Source organism: Panthera uncia, chromosome A2, assembly GCF_023721935.1.
Source record: "Panthera uncia isolate 11264 chromosome A2, Puncia_PCG_1.0, whole genome shotgun sequence".
Taxonomy (NCBI): Eukaryota; Metazoa; Chordata; class Mammalia; order Carnivora; family Felidae; genus Panthera; species Panthera uncia.
This window is the reverse complement of record NC_064816.1, coordinates 41,661,353-41,688,790: the sequence shown is the minus strand read 5'-3', so window position 1 is coordinate 41,688,790 and position 27,438 is coordinate 41,661,353. Positions and strand designations below refer to the sequence as shown.

At 35.6% G+C, this 27,438-nt stretch overlaps 1 protein-coding gene across 1 annotated transcript in view; it reads right to left on the bottom strand.

The window, feature by feature from the left end:
* Nucleotides 1–19,766, bottom strand: part of CNTN6 (contactin 6) — a 226,497-nt gene extending 206,731 nt beyond the window's left edge. Inside the window, exon 1 of the mRNA XM_049640894.1 lies at nt 19,634–19,766. Coding sequence (XP_049496851.1) covers nt 19,634–19,688 — 55 coding nt within the window. The 5' untranslated portion in view covers nt 19,689–19,766. The remainder of the gene's footprint in view (nt 1–19,633) is intronic.
* Between the last annotated feature and the right edge of the window lie 7,672 nt (nt 19,767–27,438).

Here is a 27,438-nt window from a genome sequence, read left to right as displayed (position 1 = left end):
GCTCCAACTCAGCCTTATATTTTTGGCTCCATGGGTATTCATTTTTATAGTCCACACTTCTATAGAATAATAAACTTATATGGAATAAGGAACTCATGTTCAAACTCAACATCTGGTTATCTTCCTTCTGCAGAAAATGGCACCACCATTGAACCAATTGCTCCACCAGACACCTGGGAGTCTTCCTTAACATCTTCCTCTCACCTCTCTGTATAATACAATGCAAAGTCCAATTTTTAGCCCTTAGATTAAGCCCCCAATCTTTTCAAATGATTCTATTGCTATAGCCAGATCCCTACATCAAATCACTGACTTTTTTCTTTTGCCTTGATTACAATGATTGCCTTTTTAACTTTCATTCTTTCCATACAGTCACCATTGAGCAGCCAATGTAGTATTTTCAATATAGAAATTTGATCACATTTTTGTTGTTTCTCTCCCCTATCCTACCTCCCTCATCCAGCTAGATACCACTCAGTGACTAGATTATTTTTGGACCAAAGGAGAAATGCTTAATAATTTGCACAAGGACTACAAAGTCCTATATGACTTGATCCCTGCCTCTCCCTATTGCTTCATCTGCTGTTCTTCCCATTACTACCTTCTACTGCCTTTCTTTTGGCCTTGAACTACCTGTGTTTCCCCCCACCTAGTTTCTTTGTTGTTTATTTTTGCCTGTGTTACAAATGCCTTTTCTCCACTGCATTTAATTAATGGTCAATTATTCAGATTTTAGAAGGTCAATTCATCAAAGTAGTTTCATTGTATTCGCTAAATGAAGTGAGCTTTCCATATTATAAGCTTTTAAAGATGGGTATATTTTAGTGCTCCAATCACAGGTGTGTGTGTGTGTGTGTGTGTGTGTGTGCACGCACACATCATCGCACATGCCTAAGGGTAAAATTACTGGTCTATAAGCTCTGTAAAGATTGGGCCCTTGTTAGTTTTGCTCAGTACTTTGCTTACCTATAACACAGTGCTTGGTATCTTAATTTAATTTTGTTTGAGTTTCTCCTATGTGTCCTTGCTGATTTAGGCACAGGGATTTAGAAGTGAGCAGTAGGAGACATGTAACAGTTGTTGAATGGATGACTGAGGTTGTATAAGATTACTGTGGACCCCAAATCCATACAGATAGTTACTAATTATACTTCCTTCCATAATTGTAATCTGGAATTTAAAAAGAAAAGGAAAAATGGGAAAAGGATTCAGTGGTTGTCATTACCATCATTCAATATATAGGGTTACATTTATGATGAGAAACCTGGAAAGTCCATGAGAGGCAGCTAAATAATTTCAAACTGGAGCAGAGTCCACTCTACTGTGCATGTGGGTGTGTATGTTTATATACATAAAATATATAATATAAATATATATAAAGATTATATATACATACATTATATATGTATATGTATATATTATATATATGTATATTATATGTATATATATATATATATATATATATATATATATATATAAAGATTCAACCTGAAAACATATACTACATTGTTTTGTATTTAAAGAAGTAATTCTTCTCATTGTTTCTCAGAGGGTATTCTACAGGCTCCCATACCCATTAAAATACATTTAGTAAATTGGGTTCCTCTGAAGAGATGTACACATTTGTTAGCTTTACCTCTGGCTGTAGCTAAATGAACAGGAAAATCGTAGGGGAAAAAATAAAGCCTTTGTGAAAGTGAATGTATTGTGTGGGTACCAGAAAAATGCCTCAAGCGGAGATTTGCAAAGAAGACCCATTTTATAAAGGGCTATATTAAATTAAGTAAGTGCTTGGAATCTCTGGAGAGAAACACTATGGAGATATTTGAATAAGCACAAAGTTAAGTAGCAGTGGATACAGAATTTCCTATTACTGGTGCTGTCTCCAGTGTATTTTACAAGCCCCTTGTGAGGCAAAAATACTGTATGCATCAGAAAAATCAGAGAATATCAAAGAAGGAAAGGAATTAAGAACTCATAAATTCAACCCCATCAGCTTACAAATGAACTGAAATCTAGATAAGTAATGTGACTTTTCTGGTGTTAGAGAGCAAATAGCAGCATAACTTAGTGGAATACTGGTATAGTCCATTATTGTAGGTGCCTTTGACACACACACACACACACACACACACACGCAAAATATTAGGAAAGGAGCACTTCCTGTGACTTTTGTTTTTAATCCAACTTTTATATCTTTGAAGATTCTACAAAGGCATTCATTTTATAAACAAAAAATAAAATGAAGATGACAATATATTACTTGTCGAGTAATAAAATACAATACCAACAGAAACTCACTGAAAGACAGTGTAATAAATGGAACATCCTTGGGTCTGGGGATTGGACAAATCTGGGCTCCAAGCCCCAAGTGTGCCACATACTAGCTATGTGAAATTCAAAAGCTGTTTAGCTTTTCCTCATTAGTTTCCTCTCTCTAAAATAGGGATAATAATATCTATTTCCCTTTACAGTTTTCTGAAAATTAAATGAAATCATTCATGTAAACCAGTTAGCACAATATTGGGCACATGTTAGAAAGGTTAATGAAGACAGCTATTTTTACTGGAGCATTCACACTAAAGTCTATGCAAACTTCCAGATGAAATAAGAGCATTTAGCAAAAGGGCTAGAATTCCAAAAGAAGAAGCCAGAGATGAGTCAGTAATAAGCAGAACTGGACTGATTAACTTGTACTGCAATGAAGAAAAAAGATAATGTGTATAACCACTGCCTATACCAATAGCAAGGATGTTAAACTTTTCTAGGATGAATCAAATATAGTAATCCTCAAAAATGTCCTCTCCTTAAGGTTTGCCTGGAGTGATGTCACAGCTAGCAGGAAGGCCAGAAGGGAAAGAACATCTTTAGATAGGAAGACAAGTAGGTTAAATGAGCAATGACACAGAGTCAGTTCGACTGTGATATAAATAGTACTGAGTTCTGTCTCTGTTTCGCAAGATGAGACCTTGGCCTGAACCCATTCACTTCTGGAGAAAGATCTTCCAGTAGAAAAATACATACCTATGTGAAATGGGCAGAGATTCCTGACTCTGATGATGAATAGCCAAGTTAGACATGAACAGACTAGCAGACTGGAGGCCAGCTGCCTCTAAATCATTTTAAAAAAGAGACAGCTTGCTTCATGACAGGTCAGTAGATAGAAACTTGCCTTCACTCTGAAGTGTATGAGTTGCTTACCAAAAAAATCTGACTATTCTCTATGGTCCTCTGGGACATAGTTGATTCAGGGTTTTAGTGAGATGATTATCATTTTAAAAGTAGGCTTAGGTTGTCACACACACACACACACACACACACACACACACACACACAAATATGGTTACTGCTGGCTGTCCCCACTTTTCATAGGAATTCCTGAATGCTATTATAAGGGTACACTGCAGTGGGCACAGAATACTGAGCCAGGCAGAACAATCTGGAATGGCCATTTAATTACAGTGCAATGTTGGAAACTTAATCTATTACAGTCTCAGTTTCTTAATGTGAATTTTTGCTATAAAGACTAAATAAGTCCTGATACACTGTTTTCAGTTAAAAGCCCATTTTGCTTTTTCAAGAATGTATCACCAGTATAGTATCTGCAGAAGCCAACAAAATCCTGCTGTTTTTGGAGACCCTCAGAAACTGACGAAAGAGTAAACTAGGGTTTAGAACAATGAAAAATACTATTTTTAAAGCACCTCTGAGGAAGTAGGTGCAAAGGTGGGAAAGAGAGCAGTATGAATTGCATGTAGTTATTCTTTCAAGAGGGCACAAGCAGAATATCTTTGATGGGACATATCCCTAAAGCAGCTGTCAACCACTGTGAAGAGATGGTTCAGTAGGAAAGGACAGGAGCTCTCAGGTCTGAAGACACAGTAGGTTTGAATGGTGTGAAATCAGAGGCTAAGCCTACATGGAAAGGCAGAGTGTAACTGGTACTTACTTGGAATTAGGAGAATTCTTAAATCAAGAGTATACAGGAATTGTTTCAGCTGGGAGTGCTTTTGTTCCCCAGGAACTTTTTGAGCCTGGAGACATTTTTTGATTGTTGTGACTTAGCTGGGGAGGATGTTATTGGCATCTAGTGCGTGGACGTCAGGGATGCTGCCAAATATTCTACAATGCACAGGACTGTCCCATACAGCAAAGGATTATTTGGTTCAAAATGTGATTAATTATCAGGTCAATAGCATTGAAGTTGAGAAGCCTTGATTTATGGATAGGAGACTGATTCTGTAGCCAAAATTTTGAAATGAAATTTTGAAGCACAATTTTGGGTAATTTTATCTGCATTGCCACACTTCTTCCCATCTGTTTCTGGCACCCATAATTATTTCTTTGTTTAAGTTTGGGGTTTATCTGTGGTCATAATAACCCAGTTATTCACTGAGGATAATGGGGGTGGAGGATGGCCTCTTTTCCATTTTATTTTTTTAAGTTTATTTATTTATTTTGAGAGACAGACAGAGAGTTGGGGAGGGGCAGAGGGAGGGGGAGAGAGAGAGAATCCCAAGCAGTCTCTATGCTATCAGCAAAGAGCCTGATGCAGGACTTGATCCCACAAATCTTGAGATCATGACCTGAGCCAAAACCAAAAGTCAGACATTCAAATGACTGAGCTGCCCAGATGCCCCCCTTTTATCCTTTTAACATTGGATTTTGACTCTGAGCAACAAGAAGCACTAAGAAGTAGCCAGCCAAAGCCCAGGGTTCAAAGACAGCAAATTTCCCAGTAGACTGAGTTTTAAGAGCTACCCTTAGAGATATAAATGCAATCTACCCGTCATGAATATTGGTCATTGCTGCTACTTCAACTGTTACTATTAACACAACTCTTACCTCTACTTCTGCTATGATCACTAGCTATCACTGATTGAGCACTGTGTTAATCACTCTGCATTCTTCTACATCTATAGTAATGTGAATGTGAATAGTAATATGTACAACTCACTCTATAAGTAGTAGTTATCTCTGTTAATAAAGGTGAAGAAACATGCTGAGGAAGGCAGGAAATTTTCCAGGGGTAAGCCAACTCCCTAAAGGACAGCGATGTGATTTGTACCCAAGTGTGCCCTTCTCCAAAGCCCAGGTTCAATGCTAACTACATGGCAGTGTCTATGAGGAAGGAATAAGGAAAGGAGAAAAAAGTTGGCCATGGGATACATAACTTTTGACACTCTTAATTTGATTCTCTATGTTTCCTGTGGTAAGAGTTGGGTAATACAAGCGATAGAAAAAAAGAAGCACTTTTGAGCTTCATATAAATGTTTTAAGTTGCACTTTGATTATTCTGATTTATGCTAAGACCTCAATCTGTATCTTCCTGGGATATCAAATTCTTAAAATCAAAGGACTCTAGAGATCAAGCATTTCCCCTCCCAAGGAAGTTTGCAATTTAAATAGACACTCTGGGTTTTAGACTCAGGTCTGCTATTAACTGAAAGTCTTAGGAGGTAGCTTTACTCATTTTTTTAAATACATAATGGAGAAAATAACATTTTTCCTTTTTACTTTATACTGTTGATTATTAATTGTTATGGTATAATTAAAGAATTCTGAATAACTTAAATGGATAAGTATATTAAAAGTACTGTTTTTCCAATAAAATTTGAGATGAAATTTAACCTGGGCCATATATATATATATGTATATAACTTGATAGTTCCTAAAACAATATACAAAAGAGCTAAGTATTTGATTATTTATCAAAGTCAAAATTCTTCATAGTGTTTGGAAATTTAGAACAGCCAATTTTTTTCAAATAAAGTGAAAAGTCTGGGGAGTAGGTTTGGGGTCACTCTTGATCAGCAATGCCAGCAGCTGGGACAAAAGCTGGATATGAAGAAAGAGACTGAGGACAAGCTCTTAGCTTACCTGGGTCTCTCTCATCACAATTACTTACATATAGCTTTCAGAGAAATATATCATTTCTATCTACTCAATCTCACTCAATTGCCTTTTTGGTCAACTCCGGTCTAAAACCATACAGGGAAGGGAAATTTAACATAGTTTTAGCTAAGCCAAGTACGTCAATCCTTCTTTCTGGATTCCGATTTCCCCTGATCATTCCCTAGTTATCTATTGAAAATAAGCAGTCATGTAATTGTGAAGAATCAAATGATTATAGATTGGCTAAGTGTTTACCTTCTTAATACATCAGCTGCTAAACATGTATTTCAGTCTGTCTCCCCACATTAATCATTTGTTTGGAGTGTCTGAGCATCCCACTGAATTAACTGATTGACCACCTTGACAGACAGGCAGACTAATCAATGAGCTTTGAAGGCTGGGACAGGAGAGTACTGCATAGCCTTAGCCATGAAAATGTGGCATTCAACAACTCAACTGCAGCACTAGAGTTTAAAAATAAAAAGCATTACTCATGTGTGACTACACTCCATTGGTGATGCTTTTGAAAATAAATTTCAAAATAACAATCAGAAAATGCTTGATGAAAGGACAGCACAGAGCAATTCATTCATAATTACCCAAAGGAACAGCATAAGATGGATAAATAAAATTCACAGATGAGTCCCAAAGTGCCTTTTAGCTGAAAGAAGCGGTGATGTACTTGTACATTCTTTCATCAGAACTATTAACAAATAGTGAGTTATGTAAGGCTTTTCGTCTTAAAATCACCGAATATCAAGACTGTAAAGGACTGTGGTCACCTTCTGGTACATGGATTACAAACTCCAATGCTACCAAGGGCCAAACTGGAAGGAGACTAAAAGGCCAGTCCTCAGGTACAGATTATTTCCTCTGGTCTGACTTCTCCTGCCTCCTTTTTCTATTTTATGATCTCGTTTGAAATGATTTTGATGTTGTAAAAATACAGGCAATTGGCAGATGCAAAGAGGCAGAATATCCAGCTAGGTGGTAAACAGAAAAAGCCAGCAGTTGAATAGGAGGTGATTTTTCTGGAAACAGTTCTCTAAAAAAAATCCATCTGTTAGTAGTTAGACTTGTGATGAGCATGGCCTAATGGATACACTTGTGGAATCACTAATTTGTACAACTAAAACTAATGTTACATATGTGTCAACTATATTTCAATAGAAACTAATAACCTGTTAAAAACATAAATAAAATATAAAAAATCCTATCTGCACCATCAAACCTTATGTGCTTTGGACTCTGGAAATAAGTTCTCTAACACATAGCATGGTCCAGCTTCCACAAATATTTCAGCATACAACAGAAAATCATTTGGCAAATTGTCAGTTTTTAATTAAGACAGACTGGAAGTCTGGGTAAGCAAAATAAATTTATAGCCATGATCTTAGATATATTAAATCATACTTATGGCCTTGGATTCAGTTTAGCCATGCCACATAAAGAGTACAAAATGGAAAGAATAATTGGCAACTATTAAGAGATATGGTAGCTATGAGGTTGATTTGGATAATTTGCTCCAAGAAAGCACTCTTCCTTCAATTATTGGTGATTCTGAATCAGATTTCTGATGAGGAAGAGGATACGGGGTTTGCACCTCCCTCCCTTTCAGTTGTGCAATTGTGGCTGTGTAGAGCTGCAATAGCAAATGTACCACTTCTGTGTTCTTTGATGTAAGTCCTTTTTGTAATTCCCACGCATGCAAGTACAGGAAAAAGACTTAAACAAAAAGAAACAAATCTCCCTGCCCTTTTTGACATAAGAAATCATCATTGTTTCCTGGCTCAGTGTTGAGAACTGATTATATAGCTGGTGAGCATTTGGGGAGAGTTTTGTACTTTGTTCAAATGTTGGTTTTAATTCCGTATGTACCAAATTTTCCATGGTGAATTTCTGGTAATGTGACAAGACAACACCTGTGGTTTGCTGCAAGCTTTAGGAAATGCAAGCGTCATTTATTAATTATGAGAAGAGAAAGAAATTCTCTTCATCTGTTTTTCTGATAACCTATCAGGTACATTTCAGATTGAGATCTATTTTTTAGTAGCATTAAAGTCTGTTATGTTTGTTTCTGAAATTAGCACTAATTCTATAAGATAAACAAAATATTTTGTATCTTTTGGCTATGTGAGGTGATAGATATCTTAATTAGCTTAAGGTAGTCATTTCACAATGTGTAAGTATATCAAATCATCACGTTGTACACTTTAAATAAATATATAAAATTTTTTCAATTATATGTCAATAAAGCTGGAAAAATAATTTAAAAAGTTAAAGCATATAAAGTCTAATGCCCACCAATAGTTGAATGAGAAGATAAACTTGAAAGATTCTTACAATGGAATCCTATACACTAATGACAGTTAGCCAAAATACTGTTATACATAACAACCTGTGCGGATCTCAGAGTTAATGTTGAATTTAAAAAGTCACCTGGTAAAGAGTACATATTGTATTATTTTATGTATGCTATAATCATACATGTAACATGCATGATTATAGATAAATATGACACATATAAGTTATATATTACATATACTTTGCATATAAAATATCAACCTAATCTATGTGATTAGAAGTCGGATACTGGTTATCCTTTTGAGTCTCAGCTGTGATTGGAGGGATGTCAGCCATGGTATGCATCCTGATTTGAGTAGTGGTTACATTGGGTGGGTTAGTTTGTGAAAATTCATTGAACTGACACTTAAACTTAATCCCAATGACCAAACTGAACATGAGTAAATCTGAATTGCTAAAGGTGGGATTCTGACACAGCATTTTGAAAGGTTCTCATGTGATTCTTTAAAATATACTAAGGTGTTTCTTAGAAAGTAAAGGAAAGGGAAGGAAAGGGAAAAGAAAAAAAAGAAAAGAAAAGAAAAGGAAAGAAAAAAGAAAAGAAAAAAGAAAAAAGGGAAGGGAAGGGAAGGGTAGGGAACAAATGGCAATATACTGCACAAAATCTACATAATTTGGAGGTATACTGAAAAAACCCAGCCCTTTATCGTGACTTATGACACCCTGGGTAATTCTATCTCTCTCTCCATCTCGCCAACCTTCTAGTTTACTCTGATTTAAACTCAGTGAGCCACATGAGAGAGAACCAAAATGAAATCAGCATAGAAAATATCCAGACAACCCACAGAATTACAGAGTTAGCTACACAGCAATAGGTAACTGCATGTGTTTTCTTAAGGTTTGCATAATATTTTAATGAAACAGATGTTTTAAATCTCTTTTCCCCAATTTTATCTACTTCTACCTTAATGACACTTTTTCAAAAATGGCCTACTTTTCTACCTCAAATTCCCTGTTACTCGGGTGAGATGAGAATTGCTGTAAGTACAGGTGGTTTTCTATTTCCCTGTGACTCTTCCAAATAAAACAAATACTTTTATTATTTTTACAATGCAGAGTCTCTAAAATGAGGCACTTTGCACCTACAGAGTATATAAGGTGAACTACTGATAATGAGAAAAGAAAATGTTACAAATTCTGTAAGTGTTTATTTTGTCTAGAATTTTAATTTATATTTTTTTTTGTTTTTTAATGTATATAACATAAATATCCACCCATTGGATTAAAAAAAGAATCACAAATAAAGAAGTTGGTCGTAAAATTTTGGAGACTACCTCTTTCAATCTGATTACACTATGAGCAAAAGCTGGCCCCTAAACACAACTGACATCAACTTAAAAAAAAAATTGTTACATATATTTGAGTCTTGTCAAGAAGCAATGTCTTGAATAAATGGTGAACAAAATTTTTCATCCGAGCATTGCATTCTCATAAACTCTGATATTTTCTAGCCTTATGGTCCTTGATGAGTCTTGTACCTCTGAATTTCAATTTCCCCAGCTAGAGAAGAAAGATAAGGATCTTTCTTCCAGTCACTCTCAAGCACAGATGAAGCACTTCACATAAAATACTTTATAAACTATGGGGCACCTGGGTGGCTCAGTTGGTTAAGCATCCGACTTTGGCTCAGGTCATGGTCTCTCAGTTCGTGGGTTCAAGTCCCACATCAGGCTTTGTGCTGACAGCTCAGAGCCTGGAGTTGCTTCAGATTCTGTGTTTCCCTCTCTCTCTGCCCCTCCCCTGCTCACACTCTGTCTCTCTCTCTCTCAAAAATAAATAAACATTAATTTTTTTTAAAATTGTAGCTTATTAAAAAATGCCTTATAAACTATAAAGCAAGAGGTATAAAGTATAACTAATCAAATATTAAAGGTTAGTTTTTGTTTTCCCTTTAGAACTGAGAATTCCATTATTATACATTTATTTGCAACAAGAGTAAATACAATATTTCTGAGAATGAGTATGTGAGAAAAAAATGACCTATTTTTAAACAAAGTGTATGGAAATAAAATTCCACTTCATGGAATAAGTATTAGGAAGAAAGGTGAATTATTGTTGCTTGGAGGAGTATTCAGAATGGAGGTCACATTTGAACATGGGTAAGAAAAACTGGATTTGACTTCTGCAGAAGGAAGTAGATCTGAAGAAGGACAATGCAGGCAGAGACATTCACATGAGGGGAGACTTGGGAATGAAAAAAAGTGCAGAGATCTCATTGGTAGTATGCTCTGACTTAAAGGAAGGATACATGAAGGAGAAGAAGAAAAACCATGGCTCAGGACACAGGCTGAATTAAATTATTGGAGAACTTTCAATATTTGTTGAAGGAAATTGAATTTGAATGCTTGATTAGACAGTTTGAACTTCATAGGAAATGGGATCTGTGGAGGTCTTGACATAGAGAGTTGACAAAATCCTCTGTGCTTGATGAATATTTGCCTTGATAGAATTTTGTGTCAATAAGCTACGTCTTGTGAAGGATACAGGGGATGCCTCAAAATAGGGAGAACATTTAGAAGGCTACTCCCAAAGTCTGGAGGAGAAATCATGGAGGATTGACTTGACTGATAATCCTGGAACTGGGAAGGAATGGATAAATATATCTTGAGATGAAATACAGCTCAAAGGTTTTAAATATTCAAGTGATTCGTGACATAGTATCAGTGAGTATCAACTGTACAATAATATTAAAATAGCACTGGCTGTGTGTTAAGTACGCTAGTCCTTGAACAAACAACACTGAAATTATTCCTGCCTAGATTGAGTATGTCTGAGCAAACTTCTTGTGTTCAGTATACATCATGAATTTTTTAAAGAGTAAAAAAAAAAAGTGCCTGAAACCAAATGATATATTGTGATTAAAATGTATATGTTAAAAGTGGATTCTAAAAATATAAAATAAAATTTTAAGTGTTTGCAAATATTGTGTCACCCATAAGTAGCCATGGGGGCTTACTTTGAGAGGTCAATCACTTATTTATTTAAAAATATTTATTGAGTGCTTACTATGTGTCCGACACTGTATTATGTGTAAGAGATGCAGCAACGTATATGACCTGAGATATTTTTACCTACATAGAGCCTGTATTCCACTAGATATAGACAGGAAATGGACAAGCAATGAACAAATGTGTAAGTTAATTCCAGATAGTAACGGGGCATTAGAGACAGTAAAAAAGGTTGATGAGAGTGACTTGGGCCAGTGGTGAGACCAGGTACTGGCTACCTCGGTAGGTTTCTGAGAGATCATTCCACAGAAGTGACTAATCTGAAATGGGTGTTAATGGAAAGAGCCAGCTATAGAAATATTTGAAGAAGAGTGTTCCAGGCAACTCAACAGGAATAGAAGAGGCCCTGAGTAGAGAACAATCTTGATATTTCTGGGAGCAAAAGAAAGAATTAGGGCTCTAGTGTAGTGAGCAAAGGGGAGTTTAGATATTTACAAGTTGAGATGAAAGAAGCTGAAAAAAGTCAGATTGTCTAGTGTCTTGCTACCCATAAGGAGTTTGATTGTAAATCTCAGGAAAGTTTTAAGTAGAAGAAAAACTCTATCAAAACTCCCATGTTATTTTCACTTTGTGGTTAAGCTATTTCTGGTACCCTTAAAATAAAAACATTACCTGATATTATCACCACTAGAGAGAACCTGACCATCTCCCTTAAAGACTCCAAATTGAAAGCACTCTTACCACATTCCCATCTACTAAGGGTCAACATTCCCTTTGGAATGTCTCATCTGCATGCCAATCATTTCCTTCTAGTGCTGACCAAAGAGAAAAAATTTTCTACATTGTTGTTATCTGTTCTAAAAAACAATTTCATTTAGGGTTTAAGAGTCAATTACTTTGAAGGAAGATTTTATAATCGTATTAACACCTTTATCAGTAGGCATTGCATAAAAATGGTGTTTTCAGCATTTCTAAATTGGGCCATCTCTATTAGAAATTGCAAAGATGTCACTTGACTTAAAAATATAGCCTGGTGTTCCATTCCTGAAGGTGCTATTATGCTAACAATAAATCTGAACAAGACCGTAGGCAGAGTGTGGGTTGTGATGTACTCAATATTCATCACACTCTGACCCAAAGGAATATCCATTATGTGCTTCTGGGATCCTTGAGCAAAGCAGGTTTATTACACCTGCCAATTTTCATGGATTTGCTGTGTGATACATTGTCTTCTTTGAAAAAATCTTGGTCACAGTACATATTTCCATTCTTGCGGCTCTCTGAGGTAGTTCATTTACTCTGGTTTTCAATTCAGTAGAAGGTTATGCTTGAAACAGAGTAAAATTCAAGCAATCATAAATACTTTTCAGTGTCTCCTTATCATAGACTTCTGATTGTGAGTGTTTAGAAGGAGGGAGATCTTCCCCCAGATTCAATTTCAGGCTATTCCATTTGCAAAATGCCAAGCTATGTAAAAATACTGATACAAAGGGCTTTTATTTTTCTTTATTTGTATAAGCCCTAAAACCAACTTTATTTAAATGTTAAGAATAAATTACTTTGAGAGAAGTTTTAACAATAATATAACTACATTTGTCAGTAGACACTGCATGTAAATGGTGGCAGGGAAGACTTATAATTTCTAGTCTCAATTGCTTCCTCATGAGTAATTAATAGAGGGGTGCCTGGGTGGCTCAGTCAGTTAAATGTATGACTCTTGATTTCAATGACTCTTGATTTCAGCTCAGGTCGTGATCTCATGGTCCTGAGATGAAGCCCCATGTTGGGCTCCCTGCTAAGCATGGACCTTGCTTAAATTCTCTCTCTTCCTCTCCCTCTGGCCTTCCCCTGTTCATTCACACATGTGCTTACTCTCTCTCTCTCTCTCTCTCTCTCTCTCTCTCTCCCTCCCTCCCTCTCTCAAAAACAAAACAAAACAAAACAAAACAACTGCATAGAGTCACTGAATAAATATGAATAAAGAATTTTTTTAAGAGTAATTAATACAGAAAGAGAAACCAGTTCATTAGACCCTGGTGACATAATATAGATGGAATGCGTAAAGGAAGCCTTTAATTCTACTCTGCCAATAAATGTTGCTAGTTCCATGTTCCCCTCCTTGAATCATTCAGTTTCTCTCTGAAACAAAAATGAGGTTCCGAGTGAATAACTAGTACTTCTTTAAGACTTACCAAATAGGTATTCAGTCCATAATTTTGTAAGATAGATACAGAAGTGCTCAGCCATAACAAAATAAACACAAATGGCACATAGATAAGCTACTTACATTTATGAACTAAGTGAAAAGTTTGGAAAAACTACCACTTAGCTTACACTTAAAATGATAATATTTTGTTAAAATAACAAAGTTTAAAATAGAATAGGACAAAATTCTTGAGAAGACATGAATACTGCATGTCATGGAACTAAAATTCTTTGTAACTAGTGAGAGTTGCTATTTCTTATTATGTTCTATAATATAATACCAGACATTGACCTTCATTAGCACCATTATTAAGGACTTCCAAGCATCTGTTAGGCCCTGGGTTTAAAATTATGCTTTCTTTAAGCTCAGATAATGCAAAACAGACACAGCACATGATTCAGCTGATGTTTACTTTTACCCTATTGCTTAGTGTTTAAAAAATTTTTTTAAATAATTGTCTCACTTTGAAAGTTGAAAACTTGAATTTACCAATTTGCTTATAATTTATCAATCTTTATGTAAAAATCACAGGAAAGCAAAAGATTTACAGAAACTCGGGTTTTGGGCACCTGGGTGGCTCAGTTGGTTAAGCGTCCGACTTCGGCTCAGGTCATGATCTCACGGTTCCTGAGTCTGAGCCCCACATCGGGCTCTGTGCTGACAACTCAGAGCCTGGAGTCTCCTTTGGATTCTGTGTCTCCCTCTCTCTCTTCCCCTCCCCCACATGCTCTCTCTCTCTCTCTCTCTCTCTCTCAAAAATAAACATTAAAAAATTTTAAAAAAATAAAATGAAGAAACTTGGATTTCTCACACATGTAATGTTCTAACATCAACACAATCTGATCCTAAATGGTTTCCAGCTTCTGCATTACATTCACTATAGATTTGCTCCAGCTACTTTGTTTAATATTTATGCAAGAACAAATTTTTTTTTGTGAAAACTTCTTGTGCGTTGTCTAAAACAAAATGAAACAGAGTTTTCTTCCATTTATCAACATGGTCTCCAAATTATCCCATTAATGTTTTTGTCTTTTCTACCCTAAAGACATGCAATGCACATGCTGTAGCAATTTGGGGGCTAAAAATCAAACTTCTGAGTCTATATTAAATCTGTTGATGCTTTTTTTCCTCCTAGGAAAACGGTGTCTTTTTTTTTCATTCCTTTATTTCTTCTGTTGCTCATTTCCAGCAGTAAGTAGGCATTTATCCTAAGTGGAATTCTATATTTAACTTAGCATCTTCACTAATTTACACCAAAAACAAATCTTTCACCCTGTATTAGACAATATTATTTCCATCACAAGGGAAAGATTCTCAATACAAGTTAGCCTAAAATGACAAAGGGACATCTTATTGGCTTATATTACAAAGGTAGAATAAAGAAAGTGTGCCTTTCTCCCCTGGATTGTCTTGCTTCTGTGTTAATTTCATTTTCAGACAGACTCTCCCTTTAGAGTGGCCCCAAGTACATCCTTACACTAACAAAAAAACCACACAAATGGAATGCCTCTCTCATTTTATTTTAGCAAAAACCTAGAGATTTGCTAGATATAATATATAAATAGATGGAAGGTTGAAAAAAGCAGCAGATGTTCTCTTAGAACATTTCCATGTTATATACTCTCTACTATGTTATTCAAATAGCAAGTTGTACTTTATTGAAATTATTGACTTACTTGTTGGTTTCCATTTTTAGACTGTAGGCTGAAGCGAGGGGGGACTATGGCCTTCCTATTGCTGAAGGTCAACATCTAGTTTAGTGCCTGGAACATGTGAGGTCCTAATACACATCTGTTGAATTGAATGGAACTCCTTTAATTTATTTGATAACTATTTCTAGACCATCTGCTAGGTGATAGAGAAACAGAAGAGAATATGGCAGATGGAAACTGTTAACCTCATGGAATTTCCATTCAAATGTTTTGAAACCTTTAAATGTTACTAGAATTTCATCTCAAAAACTCTATGACAATAACATCATAACGCATATCTACTGGGATTGATTAGATCAATTGTTTCTCAAAGGAAATTACATGACTAAATTTTTCCACTTGATGATAATCCAAATAGGACCAACAACACTGAATCTCATTCGTTCTGTTTACTGAATGAATGTTTACTGAATGGCACTACCAAGTGCCAGGAAGATATAGTTCCTACCCTCCTGGAGCATAAGGTCTAGGGAGGAAGAAACATATTGCATTGGTTTCCTACAGCTCCTGTTAGCACAACTTGGTGGCTGAAACAGCACACAGTTATTTTCTCATAGTTATGGAGGTCAAAATTCCAAGATGGGTTTCACAGGGCAGAAACTATGGTATCCACAGGGCAACACTCCCTCCAAAGGTGTTGGGAGAATCTGTTTCCTTGCCCTTTCTAGCTTCTAGACCTTCATTCCCCTCATTCACTGGCTGACTGTCCCCTCCTCCATACTTAATGTCAATAGCACAGCATCTTCAAATCTTTTTCTGATGTTTTCATATTGCCTTTGGCTCTGCGTTCATTCCCACTCTGCCTCTTTTCTTGTAAGTGCACTTGTGATTTCCCACACAGATTTTTCAGAATAATCTACCCATTGCAAGATCTTTTCAACTTAATCACACCCTCAAAATGTTTTTTTTTTTTTATTTAATGTAAAATTCAGTTTTCAGATATCAGAACCTAGATATTCTTGGGGGACATTATTTAGTCTATTACACAGATTAACAAAATAATATAAAAGTGTAAGATTACCAGTTAGGTATCTTAGGAAATGGGCCTCAATTTACTCACAATATTAAAAACATACTAAAATAGAACAATAGAACTTTTAAAGACTCAGAATTAAAGATTTTTTTAAATGTTTAATCATTTTTGAAAGAGAGAGAGAGACACAGAGTATGAGCAGGGGAGGGGAAGAGAGGAAGACGGAGACACAGAAACAAAAGCTGGCTCCAAGCTCCAAGCTATCAGCACAGAGCCCAATACAGGGCTCGAACTTACAAACCATGAGATCATGACCTGAACTGAAGTTGGGTGCTTAACTGACTAAGCCACCCAGGTGCCCCTATACACTCACAGTTTTTAAAAAATGTTCTAAAATTATAATATATGCCTAATGGACTATGATATAGTAAAGTCTTAAAGGCCTATGCCTATAATAAAGGTGCTAGAAGAAGTTGTAAAGTTAATTAAAACAAACAAAAAGAAAACAGGGGAAGAGTTTGGGGGCAAAATTTTGTTTTAATTTGGAGTCTGGGGAGACTCAAAATATTAAAAATTTCAAAAGATTATACCAGTGAAAATAGGAAGGAAAAAAAAAACAGATAAATGTAAAAAATTTGCCAGCTTTTGGAATTAATAAAAAGTAAGTTTTGAGGGGAGCCTGGGTGGCTTGGTCGGTTAAGCGTCTGACTTCGGCTCAGGTCATGATCTCGCGGTCCGTGAGTTCGAGCCCCACGTCGGGCTCTGTGCTTACCGCCAGAGCCTGGAGCCTGTTTCAGATTCTGTGTCTCCCTCTCTCTCTGCCCCTCCCCTGTTCATGCTCTGTCTCTCTCTGTCTCAAAAATAAATAAATGTTAAAAAAAAAATTAAAAAAAAAGTAAGTTTTGAGAAAGCAAAGAAGATATAACTATGTGTAGAAACAGCACTTGTGGCATCATCTAATTTTCCAAACTAGCATAGTATCTGCAAGTAGGGAGACAACCATGAGAACTCTTAAAAAAAAAAAAAAACCTCAAACATATTTAAAGCAATGCTCTCTTGGGGCGCCTGGGTGGCGCAGTCGGTTAAGCGTCCGACTTCAGCCAGGTCACGATCTCGCGGTCCGTGAGTTCGAGCCCCGCATCAGGCTCTGGGCTGATGGCTCTGGGCTGATGGCTCGGAGCCTGGAGCCTGTTTCCGATTCTTTGTCTCCTTCTCTCTCTGCCCCTCCCCTGTTCATGCTCTGTCTCTCTCTGTCCCAAAAATAAATAAAAAACGTTGAAAAAAAAATTTTTAAAGCAGTGCTCTCTTGTGTATATCATTATCAACATCCTTACCTCTGGGGCAACGTTTAGCTCAGATTATTTTATTTAAATAGCTAACGGCCAAAAAAAAAAAAAAAAAAAAAAACATCTAACGTGTTCTTTCACAAGGAAGCTGTGCACCAAGGACATATGATTGTTTTTCTCTTTAGACTTAAGCAAAAGGACATGTTGAATCACATCCAATTTGGATAAATAAAAGTTAGTAGAAGAATTGGAATTTCTCAAATCTGATATGTATTCTGATAATAATGATTTATTTTAATTTAACACAAAAGGTCTTTTAGAGATACTATGCTGATTCAATATACATATTTAAAGGGCAAAATGTTAATGTTAAATTTTGACAGAAAGCCGAAATGTGAAGCTAAGAAGAGAATTTCTTATTCATACATGTATAATTTGAGGACACCTTGATGGCTCTGCTCTGTCCTTTTTTAATCTATTATTTAAAAAGGGACATTTCATTTAACTTGGAATTTTTGTTATAGAGAGTTAGAAATGACACAAATCAAGATAAGGTAATCACTTTGAATAAATATGACTGTAGCACTTCTAAATACTGGATTTTCTAGTGGTAAAAATATATTTATTTATATGGTTTTCTGGTTCTAATGGTTGATTTCTACATATTTTAGCATTTTCAGAACTTTCAAGATTAGTGTATCTTTCCATTTCTTGGAATTGCTATTAATTATGTGTCTCTTATAATTATTGATTTTGTGAATTATAAATTACTATGTTGGTTTCTGTGTTCTCCCAATATATTACTGCTTTTTTTACAAATACATGAACTTCAGTAGTGCATTACCACAGTTGGTGGGAAGCGGCATGATAGGGTAGACTGGTTGCTCTGACAGTGAGAAAATCTAGCCAACATCCAAGCTCTGTGACAACTCACTAAAGTAAACTTGACAATTAGATTAGAACCCTATGATCCTAATAGACTGTGGTTGATGATTTAGAAAAATGGCCACTATTATTCACTTTTCTATGTTTGTACCTCTTTAGATTACAGCTTTGCAGCTTTTCTACCAAGAGATGAAGTATATTTCCTTACCCCTTGAATCTGGACTGGTCTTCTGACTAAGAATGGTTAAAAGAATGTAGCAGAAATGATACTGTATCAGTTGCAAGCCTTGGCATCAAGAAATTTTGCATGCCACTGATTTCTCCTGAAACTCTGAGCAGTCACCATGTGAAAGAGCCCAGAGCCACAGAGGATGAGAGATCACTTGAACCAAGGCCAAGGCAGCCCAGTTGTTTCAGCTAAGAATGTTCTTGACCAGCCAGGTCCCAGATGACCCAGGAGGTGACCATAGGTATAATTCACCAAAGCCAAAGCCAAAACAACAATCCAATTGAGCCCATCCTAAATTGCCAACCTTCAGACTTGTGAACTAAACACATGGTTATTTCTTGCTTTTATCTACTTAGATTTGGGATGGTTTGTTACACAGCATAAACTAAATGACACACGGATATTAATGGATTTAGGTTGAATAAAAGAACATGTATCATTGAAATGGAAAGAAAAATTTCAAAAGTTGTTTCTAGTTTGGATACAACATTTTTTTTTGAATATTTATTTATTTTAAGAAGGAGAGAGTAGGGGAGGTCAGTGAGAGAGGCAGAGAAAGAGAATCCCAAGTAGGCTCTCCACTGTCAGTACAAACCCCATTGTGGGGCTTGAACTCACCGCCTGTGAGATCATGACATGAGCCAAAACCAAGAGTCAGACACTTAACCAACTTAGCCACCCAGGTGCCCTAATTTCTGATATAACACTTTTATAATATAATTCTATGATATAATTCTATATCACTTTTTCTTCTATTTCAATATAGCTTTTTTTATACCAAAAGCTTAATTTGAGAGAAAATAAATACTTCAAGTTTAATTTTTAAAGATTTCACTATAAATTAAATAAAAAAGAACTACTCTCCACTGTTTACTGATGCAAAAATCATTAATTGCAGTCTTTTAAAATAAAAGTTTCATGTTTAACAATTTGTAATTGAAATAATGTTAGTTATGCTTAAAAATGGAGCTTGATGCATTTGTAAGGATTATATATTAGCCATAGAAAGTACCTTAAATTTTTTATCACTTAGGAATTCAAATAACATAAATATTATGCATATGAAAATTGCTTCACATATAGAAAAAGTGCCAATAGATTATCAATAAAAACTCATAATAAAAGAACACTTTACCTGCACAAGTATTTATGAGTGGCAGCAGAATTACCAGTTTCCATAGCAACCTCATTTCCACTTTGTAAGGTCAAAATTTCTCCCATACAATCGGCAGCAAAAAAAAATGTCTATCTTCCAGTCAGTATCTCAAGAGTCTGAAAGAAAAAAATTGTCATGAAATGACAAATATACTAACATGAATATTTAAAAATGTATATGAATTTTTTCACATTATTCAATTAAATATTAAAATATTATTGTACAAAATAAAGCAACCTAAATGTCTACCTTTTACATATATGTAATTTTGCAAAGTTTCCATATTTTCAGGTCATATTTTCAAACTTTCAGTTCACACCTGAGATATACATATCATTTGTTACGAGATTTGACACAGTAGATAATGGGCTGAAAGGCAATTCAATTGAACGTATTATGTGGATAAAAACTTTTATTCATATAAGTTTGAATAATTGCTTTTGACATGTTAATGAGGATTAAAAACATATTAAACCAACTCCTGTAATCCTGTTGTTGCTTTTATTTGTGATTCTAGGTCATTAGAAATAGGATAAAATACTACTCTTACAATCACAACGGTGATTTTATAAATTTCATGGCCTTCTCTAAGTTTTTTTATTACTTTTTTTTGAGAATATATTCATTCAGAAACATCATCTTTCCTAATGTTACCAGCACTAATATTAGTATTGTGCTACAAAATTTGTACCAGAAATGAATTTCTGGAAGTGTTATCTTTCAAATCCGAGACATTATTTTCTTATGGTGTTACATTATAATTTTCTCTAATTTATTTTCACATTTAAGATATCTAATAATAAATGAAATTAAGATCAAGTGTTTTGTGTTCTTTACTCCAAAAAAGAAATTTAATAATAGATTCTTAAAATTCATGATTTTAAAAAAACAAAAAACAAAAAACTCATCATTTCAAAAAATATATATAGAATAAGCTCAGAATAAATTCACCTAGATCACATTTGATAAAATGATTATATATCAAATGAAATGATCCTTTGGGAACCTTTACCTTATTGAAAATATATATTTCTTGCAACTTTAAATACCTTAAGGAAGTATGTGAACTTTATATGTGAATCTAACAAAAATGAAATTTTGATCACTTCCTGATATATTTTTAAATTTAAAAAATATTTCTTTTCTTTCTGTTGCTAATTTTTTCACCTTAAGTTAAAAACACTGACCATATTAATGCTTTTTATAAACTCAAAGTTAAAGGCTTTCAAATTTAATCAAGGAATAAAAACCACATTGAAAACAAATAATATTCAGGTTAATGAATATGCTATGCTGATGTGATAATTTTTTTTCACAAATTCTTCCTTTCCATTGCTTTTGGCGCCACCTATTCTAAACCTTAAACTACTTATATTTAAATTAAATCATATTCCATATTAATTCTTCACTTACAATTTGTTCAACAAATTTTTATTTGTCTATCCACTTATATCCATTCTCTGAAAGACATTAGATTCTTAGGTGTTAGTGATAAATCCTAAGACCCTTTGTTCCCCTCAAGGTTCTGGCATCTTATGACAGATGACATTTAAGAAAACAACAAAATCAATCACAGATATATACATTGGTGAATAGTTATGTGTAGTAAATATGGTAATGCTTTGAACTAAAAAATGAGATTTATGAGATCTATGGGGTGGGGTTCAAGCAGCATTTTTGAGCTGAAGCCTGAAGGACAGGTAGCTGATAGCCAGGCAAATAGTGGCTGTACATGGTGTGAGGGGAGTAGGTCTGCAGGGATTAATATGGGTAAGGATGGAGAATGAGACTAGCAGCCTAAGCAAAAGGGAGAAAGTAGGGCATGGTCCTGAAGCAGGACTAAGTCTGCATTTTCAAAGACTTGAAAAGGATCCAGTTTCATTCTCAGAGGGACAATGGCAAGAGACAACAGGTGGAAAAGGAGAAAGAGGCTCAAATATGCAAGGCCCATAGGCCATGTTAACAAGTATTGGTGTCATACTTTCAAATTATAATTGAGGATTTTAATCAGAAAAAGTCAACTTAATTTACCTCTTTTTTTTTTTTTAATGTTTATTTATTTTTGAGACAGAGAGAGACAGAGCATGAACAGGGGAGGAGCAGAGAGAGAGGGAGACACAGAATCTGAAACAGGCTCCAGGCTCTGAGCTGTCAGCACAGAGCCCGACGCGGGGCTCGAACTCACGGACTGTGAGATCATGACCTGAGCCGAAGTCAGACGCTTAACCGACCGAGCCACCCAGGCGCCCCAATTTACCTCTTATAAACATCACTGTGGGTGATGCGGAGAATGACAGGGATGGAGTAAAACGTGGACTTACACAGATAAGTTAAGAAGTTACTTTAGTAGTCCAATAAAGGGATACTGATGGTTTGACGAGAGTAGTGGAATCTAAGACAAAGAAAATGGGATCTCTGAATAGTCCTGCTGCCTGAAATCTCTTGTCCTTTCCATTCATGGAATATTACAAACAAAACTACCTTCCTAAAACAAAGGTTTAGTTCAATTATGCCAGCATTCTAAAACCTGTGATCGCTCTCTATTGCATAATCATCCAAAGTATTTGGAATGCTATTCAAGGCAACAAACAATACATTTCTAACTATTCTTTTCCAGCAGGATTATTCAGTAAATACTTCCAGTATAGGCTCATGGATCTACTAATTATTTTGCATATGTATTACACATTGTCTCTGTATGCATGCTCTCTGACTTGCATAGAACTCCCCATTTAAGCCTAAATCTTCCTTAAAAACCATGTAATGTTAGCATGACCACACATACTTATTTTTCCCTGACAGTTTCTGTTTATTGAAATGTCAAAGCACAACTAATAACAGTACCCCTTTCTCCCAAAAGAATCCTGGTTTACAAGATAAATTATATGGCCAACTTATTTGATGAACATTCATTATTTTTTCCAACCCAACAATTCTTCCCTCTTCTTTTGATAAAAGCTGTGACTTTCTTTTGAGGAACAACTTCCCTAAACATTCTCACTCCATATAATTGGAGTGGGAATGCCTCCACCTTGTAGTTCCAGGAACGAGGGTGTTACCAGGGTCTTGACAATCAGAAATCCATTCACCTGGGTACAGTGTTTTGTAAAAGGAGGGGCACGTAAGCCAAACCAATGACAATCAAAGTCAGGACCTTTGTCAATATTACTAGGATGATTAAGTTGCTAAAATATAAATCTGTTGATCCAATATAATATATTTCACAAGGGCTGTCTTGACCCAATTTTGTAAACATGGCTAAAAACTCTCAATTCCAAAACAAAACAAAACAAAACAAAACAACCTCTCAATTCCCTTTGGCAGAGTTGGCTTAGCCTTCACCCCAACTATCCCTCTTATAGAACCTAATACTCCTGAGCTATAATGCATACCATCCCAATTTCCAGAAGCCTCCAGATACCTGAAACCTAGGAATGGTTGCTTTTTCCTTGGGCTGGTATAATTACCCAAAATACCCAATCTCTCAGAAGCCCACAAAATCTAGCTAATCCTACTTCACCTACCATCCATGAGCCGCTTCTTATACTCCCAGCTTGCTTTTATCCTGTCAAGAGTTCTGCTTCATCTATTCCAGTTTCATATATCTGAGTGTTATTGTATTGTTTTCTGCCATTCAAAAAACCTATAATCATACCTGATATCATGAAATTATGAAACCATCTGTCATACTTAAACCCCTGGAATTTCCAGATGCGAATCAACAAGAAGAATTTTTTGCCTAACCCAATTTATGTTGTAGGTTTATCTCTTGCAACCATAATCATCAGAACATCGCATTCATTCTTTACCCTGTATTTATATGAAGTGTTTCTTAAAGACCCCAGAGCAAACTGACATGATATACCCCCCAAGACTTGTATTCATCAAAGTCTCCACTGTATTGCCAGAGTTTTCGGACCTTACCTTGAAGATAAACACCATATGTATTACTTGTAACAAGAGGTGGTGCAGTACGTAACGTAGAGTTCATAGTTATGCCATAGTCTGTGCTTGGTTTGTACCTGATGGCCAGGCAATCTAGTATTATCAAGAAAAAGACGAAACTGGGAACCTAAAGACGTTGCTTCTACTATTGTCTCTTTCTCCTAACCAGCTGGATAATTCATTTACAATCACACTGACTGCCAGTTTCCTCTTATGAAAATGGAGGTTTGACCTAGAGAATACCTTTATATTTCTTCCAGCTCTAATATTCTAACATTGTTCAATTCAACCCAGTGTACAATTACAAAGCAAATATTGCCCTTCACCATCTGACTGTTTATCAGCATTCTGTAATGAAGGCAGAGCCCGGGAGATATTTCATTTGGCAATATTCTATAAAAATAGGTTAAATAGCTATTATTTATATATCAGTTGTCATTTGTAAAAGTTCCATCCATAGAAGTTTAGATTACCTGAGGAAGGAAAGTACTCTAGCTCAGTGAGAATAATCCAGATCAGAAGATGCTGGTTATTTACTCACAGCAAAATGGCCTAGAAATATTCAATAAGTAAAATTTATGCTGGTCACTGACACATAAAATAGCCATAGGAATTATTTCTAGTTTCCTAGAATCCTAAAGATTGCTTGAGGCAAAATAAAGGAGGCCAATATATAAACTTAGAAGAATTTCCAGAAGCTCTAAAGAAGTTTCAAAAATGCATCACCAGCACTTTGTTTTAGATGAAAATTTTAGGCCATGCAATCTTTTAAATATTACTTTGACCTAGAAAAACAGGTGTATTGGTTCATGACACGACTGCTAAGTTACTGTTGCATTATTACTGAACATACTCTGTCCTCTCTAGACCATGTGTGTTTCCTTTTTCTCTGGTGGAGTTTCTCAATGTAAAAGTATCAAATTTGAACACTTCAACAAAAGAATATGCATAGGTTCCCCGTCCCTTTCTTGCAATTCCAGAATCTATCTTGTCTAAATCTCTGAAAATTAAAATATCCTTGTAGAGTAGATGGCAAAATTCGCTGGGTGGCAAAACTGGTCTTAAATTAATGTGAGGTTTTTTAGTCTGTTTTATCCAACTTACCATGTGTATTTACATGTTTTGCTGCTAAACCAGAAATGGTTGACCGAGCCATTGTCCACCAGAGGTGTCGTCTAAATATATATGAAATTGTACCACAGTGTCTTTTAAACACTAAAATAGGGATCAGAAAACCAGATATTGCTGACAAAATTTAGATCCCCTGTTTCTGTAAATAAAGTTTCACTGGAACCCAACATGATTGCTTATTTATGTACTGTGTATGGCTGTTTTGGGGCTACAAAGCCAGAGTTGAATACTTATAGCAGATGAGACCATATGACCCTCAAAACTTAAAATATTTATTATCTGGTCCTTTGGACATTTAGCTCCTGGAAGTTCTTTCATTCATCCCTACTCTAATATATTCTAAACTCTAAAATACATTTGGCTGTAAAGATTTCAGGTAAAAGATTGTGGAACTGTTTTTATGTAACCCTATGTATACACTCAGCAAAAATATCTTGTTAAGTTTAGCAGGACAAAAAGGGTACTGTATTTGTAAGTAGCTTCAGCCAGTGAGTGTCCTGCCTTAAATCGACCTCTTTAAGGGGCACCTGGGTGGCTCAGTAACTTAAGCATGCAACTTTGGCTTAGGTCATGATCTCACAGTTCATGAATTTGAGCCCGTGTCAGGTCCTGCGCTGTCAGTGAGAAGCCCGCTTTGGATCCTAAGCCTCCCTCTCTCTCTGCCCCTCTCCTGCTTGTACTCTCTCTATCATCAATAAATACACGTTAAAAAATTAAAAAAATACTGACCTCTTTGTACCATGTATTGCTGACCAGCATCTAACCCCAGAAGGCAGCTAAGAGAAGAATTCTGAAGCACGTGCCGTGACTGTGAGGTCATACCTAATATTAATTATTCTTAACCCAGACAGCACAAAACAGTATCTTTGTATGGTTCAGAATAATTGTACTTTCAGAAATAGAAAGCTGTCATCAATCTACCCCTTGGCTATGAAACCATTCATCAGTCTAGGAATTGGATAAGATTGCCAGTAAATCAGGAATTACCAAAAAAGTCAAGCATTGGCTAAACCGCAAGCAGCCAGGAAATTTGGTGGGGTGGGGGGGCTGTTGTCATGTGCAGCTGTGATACTCCAGCAGACATGGGAGACAATGGGATTTATCAAAAGAGAGAAATTCTTTTTCTTTTAGAAAAGAGTTTTCCAACTTCTGTTTGCACTGGGAACTAGGGACAGGAGCTTAAATAAAAAGGCAGGTGGATGTGCATGCGTAGCTGTGCAACAAGCCTTTGAAAGGGGCTCATACAGGATTCTAGTTGGTACTCACCAACTGTACTTACAAACTTCACAAAATGCTTAAGATGACCCAATACATTACATTGAAGGACAAGAGGAAAACATGGGAAGTTATTCTTGTCTAACTACCAGTCTAATGCTCTTTAATAATAGATTTATCTAGGTGACACCAGTTTGGATGATAGAGAATTGTTCATTAATACATACTCTTTATAGAAATCCTCAGGTTAATTACAAATTATACCTATTTCTTACCTCTTTTGGACTATGTGAAATGATTTTCTCAGTTTGATAGGGAAAAAAAATGTAACTACCGCTACTACTAAATGGCTTGGTGATTGCTCTAAATACAGGGAAACAGAACGGCCCATGCAGAAATATTACTTAAAATATTGGCCAACTTCTCTCTCTAATTGTGTCTTACTTATGTTGCTTTAGCAGGAAAGGAAACCATTGTTGAAAGTGCATTAGTCCTAATGGGTTTTATTCTTCCTCTACTTACAACAACATTGCTTTGACATTAAAGAATTTTGTAGCAGAGATCAAGATCCATTTTCAGATTGCATGTTCATCATCAGAACAAATGTGCTCGGCACTAATTGCCTTTTTGTTTTTAATTGACCAGTTAATTAACTGCAACAGATAAATTAAAAATCCCAAATCCATTTTCTTCAGGTAGCTCCACTGTTGTATTTTAGCATGATAAAATTCTATGGATGGACAGAAGAAAAGATGCTTAACAATTTTTACAATAGATTTCCAACCTCAGCATTCATGGAGTTATTTACTATCAAACTGAATCAATAATAAATTAAAAAATGAAATATTTATGATCTGAAAAAATCTGGCTTTGTCTAGGAAACCCCAACTGCCATTAAGTCAGGCAAAGTAGCGAGATAAATTGTACCATCACATTCTTTGTTTTCAGAATATAATGCTATCACTTATGATAATTGTTATGCCAGCTCTCAAAATAGGCAGTCATAATAGATGATAGATTAGTAGAAAGATATAACACAGCGTGTTTAATGCAATCATAGAAGAAGTATTACTTCTTTTCTTAGAGGAGGCATGATTACATGTTAAGTTGTTAACAGCACGAAATAAATGCAAATATGTTTGTTATGAAAATAGTTAGAATAATTTCTACATTGTGTTTTTTTCTTAGAGCAACAAAGCTGTAGAGCTCAGTCTTCAATATAGTTTATCCCATATGCCTCTGCTTAGGTAGCGGAGTCTTGCTGAACGAGATCAGTATGGGTGTACCTGGGTGGCTAAGTCGGCTGAGTATCCAACTCTTGATTTCAGCTCAGGTCATGATCTCATGGTTCATGGGGTCAAGCCCCACATGAGGCTCTGTGGTGGCAGCATAGAGCATGTTTGGGATTTTCTTCCCCCTGCCCTCTCTCTCAAAATAAATAAATAAACATTAAAAAAGAAAAGAAAAGAAAGAAATCGGTATGGAGAAACTTA